Source organism: Heptranchias perlo, chromosome 3, assembly GCF_035084215.1.
Source record: "Heptranchias perlo isolate sHepPer1 chromosome 3, sHepPer1.hap1, whole genome shotgun sequence".
Lineage (NCBI taxonomy): Eukaryota > Metazoa > Chordata > Chondrichthyes > Hexanchiformes > Hexanchidae > Heptranchias > Heptranchias perlo.
The window spans coordinates 137,090,028-137,099,104 of NC_090327.1; the positions used below are offsets into that span (position 1 = coordinate 137,090,028).

At 40.3% G+C, this 9,077-nt stretch overlaps 1 protein-coding gene across 1 annotated transcript in view; it reads left to right on the top strand.

Moving 5' to 3' along the window:
- Positions 1-8,328, top strand: part of LOC137320257 (14-3-3 protein beta/alpha-A-like) — a 36,120-nt gene extending 27,792 nt beyond the window's left edge. Inside the window, 3 exon segments of the mRNA XM_067982034.1 lie at positions 5,309-5,472; positions 5,555-5,650; positions 6,553-8,328. Of these exon segments, the coding sequence (XP_067838135.1) occupies positions 5,309-5,472; positions 5,555-5,650; positions 6,553-6,612 (320 nt within the window). The 3' untranslated portion in view covers positions 6,613-8,328.
- The last annotated feature ends 749 nt before the right edge of the window (positions 8,329-9,077 follow it).

Genomic DNA, 9,077 nt, shown 5'->3' on the forward strand with positions numbered 1-9,077 from the left:
AACTCATGGGAATCCAGGATGTATACAGATCACTGAAAAAGTGGGTGTGCCTGGTTAGAAAGGATGGATGGCACTATGCCAGGACCCATTTTCATCTGAGGGGAGGAACCATTTACCTTTGGGGGCAGGTGCCACGGCAGAGGCTCGAGCTCGTGCTCAGTAGTGGTGAGCAGAGACTTAAACGGCTTCTTTGTTGGTGGGTGGGGGGGGGTTAAGATCGCTGTGCAAAGGGAGTGATGTTGGGAGGTATTAGATAACTTTTTAGGAAGGATACTTGCAATTTTAACAATGCTTCAAGATTGTGATGGTCCATTGACAGTTCTGTGCAGTTATAAGTCGAGGTTATTTAAATATGGATCAGCTGCTGAAGGCTCATCATGCTGCCACTTGCTGCTTCAGCCAAAAAATTGCCTTTGCAGATATTGAGGTTCAATTTTTTTTTGATAGATAAAATACAAGTGAAGGGGAGTGTTTGAACTCATTTGGATGAGTTATTAAAAATAATGAAGATAAACACTGCTTAATATTTGGCAGGGGGAAATTCAGGATCCTGTCGTGTAACTTTTGGAGAAATATCATTTAGTCACACATGACCCTCCCAGAATCACTTGCAGATGCATTTTTAATATCTTACTAGATTATCTGTTTGTGGGTGACTCTAGCAAGGCTGCATTTATTGCCCATCCCTAATTGTCCTGAGAAGGTGGTGGGCCTTATCCTTGAACTACTCCAGTACTTATGGAGGTAAACCCACAAAACTAAGTGGAGTGTTACAGGATTTTGATCCAGAAATGACGAAGGGTCAGTTTAAGTCGAGATGGTGAGACTTGGAGGGGAAATACCGAAACAGACTTACAAATTGTATGATCTCAAGCATTGAGGTGAAACCGTGTCTTCAGAGCTAATTTAACCACTCCTTTTACGTTTCTCACTTGCCAGTATAGTTACTTCTCAAAATCTTGAGAAGTAACTATACTGGCAAGTGAGAAACTTGGTATATACTCTACCTTTTAGGCTACTTAGAGGTATTCTCAAGATTTGGTTCTTTTCTAGGTGAGCTGCCATTGTCGGTATTGGGAGACAGTTTGGCATTATTTCCATAGTTGGTAACAGACTTGCCACTGGTCTTTCCTAAACAGACTAAGTATAGGAAATTGATCATTATCCTTGAAAAGGGGCCAAAAGGGCTGCATAAGTGGGACCAAAGCCTTCTCAAGATACCTGATGAGTGACTTCCTATCGGGCTGTCTTGGTAACTGGAGATCAATACAGCTACAGCCCAGACTATTGCAGATAACATTACACAAGTGTATAATATTACAGCACTTCAGTTGTGAATGCCCTTGATGCAAGAGTCAAGTCAGCATTCCAAAGCAATCTGGGTAGGTGCACATAGATTAGAGTTGCACGGTCCTGTTTGGACTGCCAGGCTGGATTACTGTTCCTCAGGAAACCAGTAACACCCATTACTTGCATTTATAAAGCATCTTTAACATAGAAAAACATCCCATGGCGCTTCACAGGTGCAGGTAAAAAAGGACACCAAGCCAAAGAAACAGTCATTAGGAATGGTGATCAAAAGCTTGATCAGAGGTGGGTTTTAAGAAGGATCTTAAAGGAGAGGAGGGAGGCAGAAGGATTTAGGGAGAGTTTAGCCTAGGCAGCTGGAAGCATAGCAATCAGTGATAGGGAGTAGAGTGCAGAAGAGGCCTGAACCAGAGGAACGGAAAGTCTTGAGTGTAGGTCTGGAGGAAGCTGCCAGTATTGAAGGGCAAGGTCGTGGATGGATTTAAACACAATGATATTTTTTCAGTTTGAGGCCTTGGGAGAACCTGGAGCCAGTGTAGGCCAGCGAGAACGGGGATGATGGGCAAATGGGACTTGGTGCAGGATTGAAACATGTGCAGCAGAATTTTGGTTGTACTGAAGGTTATGGAGGGTAGGCTGGCCAGGAGAGCATTGGAATAATGAAGTCTGGGGGTGACAAAAGGCACAAATGAGGGTTTCAGCAGCAGGTGGGATTAGGTGGTATTTATGATGGAGGTGCTGTTCGATTGGAAACTGATAAGTTCTCGGTCAAACAGGATGTCACGATAAGGAAGTCATACATCAAAAGCAGCTATAGCCATTGGAGGGTTTGTTCTCTGGGCGTCCTGTGCTTGACTGACTAGGCCTGGTTTTATGTCTTAAGTGCAGGGTCCTTCAACTTGAATCTGTCACCTTTTGAGGAAAAGGCATTTGAATCCCAGAGCCAGTAACTACAGCTGCATAGTGCAAAACTATTCAATGGAGTACTGCAGCTTTATGGTCACTGAGCATTCCATTAAGTAGACTGCAGCTTAAGATGGCATACTGCCATGGTTGCAGTATGTTGCCATCTCTTGCACTGGTCTGGTGACTGATGCTCTTATACAGGGTTGGCATATGCCCCAAAGGGTCTTGGACCTATCCATAAAGTCCTTACAGACTTTTGAAGCAGCCTGACTGGGCCTACTATTCAGAAGTCTTAAGCAAATTGCTTTTGCGCCTAGGCAGGTGACATTGGTTGTGAGATACGTAAAGTGAGTACTTGCCCCCACGTTTACTAATCAAGACAGCTGTTCTTGATGGCTTGTTAGTCCCTGCATCAAAATGCTATATTTATGTCTTTTCCTTTCTTGGGATCAAGGGCAGAGGAAACTAGTAATCCACGTTGGCTGAAGATCAACCTAGTTCTGAGCATTGATTGACTGACTGTCCAGTTGTGTGTGAGAAATGTTAATTATGTGGATATAATAATTTGGCCTCCTATTTAACCAAGTGAGGCTTTTTGTCTTCTCTAGCTAAAATGCACCCTTTTTCTAGGATGCAGGTTTTCAACAGGGGTTCTTAGACCCTAGGTGGGTCTGAGAGCAAATCTCAAGGGTTCTGCAAGATAATCAGATTTCTTTTTCCCCTCCTTCAAAATTTGAAAATCTTTTGTAAGAAGTGCTAACCTTGAAGGGGTTTGTAATTGTATTCATGAAGTGAGCGTTGCTGGCAAGACTGGTATGTTTTGCCATGCCTCAGTTGTCCAAGGTGGTGGTGGTGGGCCACCTTGAACTGCTGTGATATTCTTTGTAGCAGTATTAATGCACGTGAGTGGCTTGCTCGGCCACTTCAGAGGGCAGTTAAGAGTTAACCACGTTGGTGTGAGACTGAAGTCACGTGCCGGTCAGACTGGGTAAGGACAGAAAGTGTCTTTTCCTGAAGGACATTTAGTGAACCAGTTGGGTTCTTAATTGTGATCAGACCGTTGGAACGTGGGGGGTGTCAAAAACCAAGCCTCACCCTGTCCTGAAGTCCACATATCAGTTTGGGGTTGGTGATCAGGAGGAACCTCGCTGGCATTTTCTCCCCCTTCAAAGCCAGTGATGCAGTAAGTTGTATTGCCGTTACTGCTACTGTGGTAGTAATGGACAATCCGACAGCTTCATGGTCACTTTTACTGATGCCAGCTTTATTTCCAGAGTTCAGATTCTCAAATTGCCATGCTGGGATTTGAATTTGTTTTCTCTGGATTACTAGTCCAGTAATTTGACCACTACACTATCGTACCAAATGGAAGAAATTTGCCCACTGGCCATTACTATACATATAGCTGATATCTTAATATGATTTTCCCATCGGGGACTTCTACTTGGTTCATAAATCTATATAGCAGCTCTATATAGCAGCTACATTGGCTTCACTTGGTTAAATCCATCACATAACCAATTAGCCAGTTGGGTTGAAAAATGTCTTTGCAGGGAAAATTGGCACTCGCTGTACTTGTAGGTAGGTGACTAGCACGAGAATGGACCAAGTTGGCCTGAACATTGTCATTGCTAGACCATTTACTGTATCTGTATGCTGTAGGGAAAGTATGCTTAAGGCAATGTGTTCTCTAATTTTTACTACAGTTCTACAGGCATCTGCAGGTACTTCACGCAAGTGGCCCATTTGTTACTCTTGAGCCCTTACAGTTAGTGTGAACAGACCTTTGGAACATGGGGGATGTCAAAACCAAGCCTCACCCTGTCCTGAAGTCCACATATCAGTTTGGGGTTGGTGATCAGGAGGAACCTCGCTGGCATTTTCTCCCCCTTCAAAGCCAGTGATGCAGTAAGTTGTATTGCCGTTACTGCTACTGTGGTAGTAATTGACTACTGCAGCGCAGGTGGAAATTAGCTCTAGAGCCTTCATGGTTTGTATAATTCAGTCAGCCATTAGAAAGATGCATGGTTGAACAGTACCCATCAATACAATGAAAACTTTTATACCAGGTTCATGAACTGTGAGAAGACAAAAAAATCTTATGTGCCAACCATTAACTTTATTGAAATAGTAACACTGCTCAACATTTGGATCTTGAATCCAATGAACAGTTCTGTTGTGGTCTTTATAATCCATATATATCTTGCATTTTTAAAGGATGTCCACATTCTTGTCTCCTGTCAAAGAACTAAGCATGGTTCAGAAAAGAAGCTAACATCTTTTTTAATCCTGTGCACAATAGTGAATTCAGATTGCTTAGGGAAGTTTAATTTCATTCAAAGAATGAGAAGGAAGTGGGTTTTGCTAGCCTTTCACCTCTGGCTGTAAGTGCTCTGTGAAATGAGTTTGAACTGTCTTAATCCAATTCCCTAGTGGGTATGGGCCTACAGGATTAAATTGTCTCTAATTTGGGAATAATTGGCAATTTCAGTTAAGACCTAGGATGGCTGGTGTGGGAAATGGAATCACTGATGCAATAATGGGGTGTTTTTGAGATTGTGGCAGTGTAACTATCTGACCTGTGTGTTTGCCGCATGCCTGAAATAGGAAGAGTTCCACTTGCCAGCACTAACATCCCTTGCCTTGGCATAATAAATACGTGGCTGCAGTACAAATTATGTATACAGCTCTTATTTGATTAAGACTTCGCTTCTGCAATAGTGCTCAATGGAGTGGTTATGACTGCAAGTTTTAAAAACCAGAATGGGAAACAGCGAGACCATTACTGCTCGTAACTTGTTTGAATTGTTCTGCCATAATGGACGTTTTGCGTGTAGTAATAATTCATAAAGCATTCATTGGGGCAGAGCTTAATGACAGTTTGAAATTAAAGCTATTCATTTGAATAGCTTTTTGTTTGAATCAACATCACGCTAAATATTATAGTTCAGATGGTATACACATTTTGGTGCATTAGAGTAAATTGGCTTTGCATAAAATATGTAGTTACATTGGTCTGTATATATCTGCAAGCTTTAAAATGCATGCCTTGAATTGTGAGCTACAGTTATCAATCTTTTTTTATTGTTGCTAGTCACAGTGGAGCATTCGCAACAGGCCTACCAAGAGGCATTCGAGATCAGTAAAAAAGAGATGCAACCGACACACCCTATCCGTCTGGGACTGGCCCTTAACTTCTCAGTGTTTTATTATGAAATTCTTAACTCTCCAGAGCAAGCTTGCTCTCTTGCAAAGACTGTGAGTACAAACAGAATTCATTTGGGCTAAAAGTTTGTTAGCGGAATATTTGCATCTAACTACATTTTTTTCATTCTAATAGGCATTTGATGAAGCAATTGCAGAGCTTGATACACTGAACGAAGATTCCTACAAAGACAGCACATTAATAATGCAGTTATTGCGAGATAACTTGACAGTAAGTACTTGTAGGGAAAACTTATTTTTGTAGGCAGAAAAATTAAAGTGGGTGTCAGTAGTAGAAGCTTCATGATAACCCAGTGATTGCATTGAGCACTGAATTCATCATGGGATGGACCAGATGCAGTGCTCAGTTCTCATGAATACTTCACTAGGAATTAATGCTAACCCACACTGCATCATGGCTTGGCTATACCCACCAGGATTTGAGTTAATGATCCAAGACACATTGCACTGTGGACTGGTAGGACACTGGTTTGAGCTCCATTGCCTATAGGGAGAGTCCTTGATCTATGCAGTTAATATCCAGCTGAAAAATAGAATTTGCATAAGTCTTGGATTTGGGTCATCTGCCTGCCCTGTTGGCAAGGGAGTGGTTAATGGTGCACAGGCTACGGTGATCAACTATAACCAGCTTTTTTGAGGTATGTTGGCTCTAGGCAGATGTAGTTAGCTGTCTCAGTGCTTCTGCAGGATAGCCTAACTTCCCTGACTACACTATAAATGGAATTTGATAGGTTTGCTGCGGTGTGGACAGATCCAGACATCTGAAGCTGAGCTGTGTTTTTCCCCCTCAAACTTGCTACCTGTGTGTAAGCAATGAGGATGGAGTACCCTTTTTAGCCAATTGATTGTAATTAAAAGGATGATTTTATAGGTGAAGAAAATTGAAGATAATTTTGCAATCTAAACGTCTACTATGAGCACTTTGGAATAAATCTGGTTTCAAAATTACATTATGGTAGATAAGGATCTGTAACCTGGAAAAAATAATAACTGAAGGAGCATGATGCCAATTTCAAATGTTTTTTTGCTATATCGCTCAATAGCCAGTTATCTGGCATGCTTTTCTTGGCCTAAGATACCACAGTTGTAATTGGGAATTTTATCTACTTTTAGTTGTGGACTTCAGACAACCAGGGGGAAGAAGCTGATGCTGGCGAGGGAGGAGAGAACTAAACTTCCGCCTTCTAGTTCTGTCTGCCTCATTCCTGAATCTTCACCATCAAGACTATTTGTAATCTCTGCTGTCCCACTAGTTTCTATTTTAGGTCTTTGGAGAGCTTCTGTCACTTCTGTTGGGTCTCTGTGTTTCCCATGTGGTTTGTGTTTGATAGGGGAGAAGAGCCAATTCATATTGGGAACTCTTGTTTGTACTGTATGTTCCAGGTGGCCAATGTAAATTCAGGGTGTGGAATTTTTATACAAGTTTTAAATGTTTGGTTAGTACTCTTTGTAGCTGTGGTTTACCACAAAGCTAATGTCAAATGTTTCCTGTACTAGCAAAGAAGGATGCCCATAATTTAGTGTATGTAATGGGAAATGGCATAGATTCAATGCGAATCGTGCAATTTCTAGAGAGTTACTAATCTGTAGATCAAACCTGCACCATCTATTACATGTCTCAGGATTTTTGGGATAGGGCAGAGGAGGATTAACATTCCATGAGTTGCAAGATTCACCATTGCTCATGTCTTCATTTTGCTACACAAATGACATCTGAACATTTTATTTGTATTTAAAAGAAATTATTGTCAACGTAAGAACAAATGTACAAGCAAACATGCAGTAAAATTAAACGCTTAACTTTGATAATGTATGTTTAAGAGGTAAAGACCTTCCCATGTGTTTATCTGGTAACTACCTTTTTTGTTTTTTAGTTTTTGCTTTGTGGTCTTGATTGCCTAACACGCATGTGGCTGTGAAATAGTTAACAGGGAAGTAATGAGATATATTGCTGTATGGCTAGCTGCATTCATGTCTTCTGGACTTTTCATAAGAACACAAGCATAATTGTTATCAAGAAAATGTGTAAAGTTGATGTAAGTGGAATAAAATGTTTTATGAATGGATTTTTTAAAATTTCAATTTGATTTACTAAATTATATGCTGATTCTTGTGTCTCAAGTGGAATGGAATTCACAAATGTAGTCTGGATGTATGAGGTTGGAAGCTTTAGAAAAATGCTCAAACTGCTGCCTGATTAGTGAAGGAATAATTGTTCAGCATAATTTCAATCTCGATTGGTTGTCTGACCAATGTCTTGACCTATTCCTGAAACTGTTGAAACCTAATCGAGTGGATGGTATACCTCCATTTTAACTGTAAATAGTACATTGGCAGTGTTTTCAGTATTTGCCTGAAAATCATTTAGCTGTGAACAAAAGTAAAACTAAAGATTATGCATCATCTGCAAAAACTTCAGAATTTAAAATGAGACCAAGTTTTGCTTTTCAGTGGACATCTTACCAGTAGCTTTATAGTATTTTTTCCTAGTTCCCTGGTTAAACAATAATACCTATTTTACAATGTCAACTCCAATGTACTATGTTATGATGAATCAATTATCCTTTGAAAATGTTAGCATACTAGATTTTCATTTAACCTTCATTGATTATCAAAGTTAATACAACCCATGCAGAAATATGTCTGGCTGAATAAATGTATGGACCATAAGGGATCAAAAGACCAAAAATCAGAACACAATACAAAGTTGAGGAGGCAGTGAAGAAGGAACCAGCTACAGGAGAAAAATGTGTAACTGTTAACAGCTGTGGTGTGAACCAACAGTTGTTTGATTTTGACAGCAAAATCTGTACTGTCTTGTCATTTGGGGTAAAGAATAAATGTACCAAAAACAAAATTAAATATCTGGAATAGAATGAAGAACAGAAATGAGAGTTTCCAGATTGTCTTTGTATTCTTGTCTTTGTGCTCCCTTCTACCCCTCTCCTTAAACCCCTAAAATGTGTTGAATGGTTGGCCATAACAGCATCTATAATACTGACTTTCTTTTAAGCTGACACTGGATGCAAATGTTGCCTTTTTCTGTAAGTGCTGTTCTCTTCGTTGGTGTCTTCTGTTGGGATTGAGTATTATATCTTGATGTAGTTCCATGCACTAAAAGGTAACAGTTGTCCCAGGGCAGTTGTATATATTTTCTCCATGGACCCAGTGTCTCAGAAGGAGTCTATTGGAGCATCAAAGAACAGGATTACATTAGTGTAGTTTCCTGGGTATGAGAAACTACTCCATTTAGTGACTCAAAGACTAAAGCTACAAATAGGGAGATTTATGGCAATGCTATTTCTTCAGTGGTTACATCATAGCCCAACAAGGTAGATTTTCCTACAGCATCTAGCACCATACAGAATGTTATAATCCAGGTCTGCAATGTTGTGCATTTCATATTTAATTTTCTCAACCTGTCAATCTGATAACCTAGCCAGTCATTTTGAATACTTGTAAATGTCACTACTTTTAATTGTATTTTATCAAACCAATGGCCCAAGTTGACTTGACTTTCCAGTTATTATTTGAACCTGATTTCCCTATGGTAGGTGGATGTTTCTCTTTCTTTCTTCCTTTCCCCCCCCCCCCCCCCCACCTTTTTGCTGGCTTAGATACTGGATGGACTATTCTAT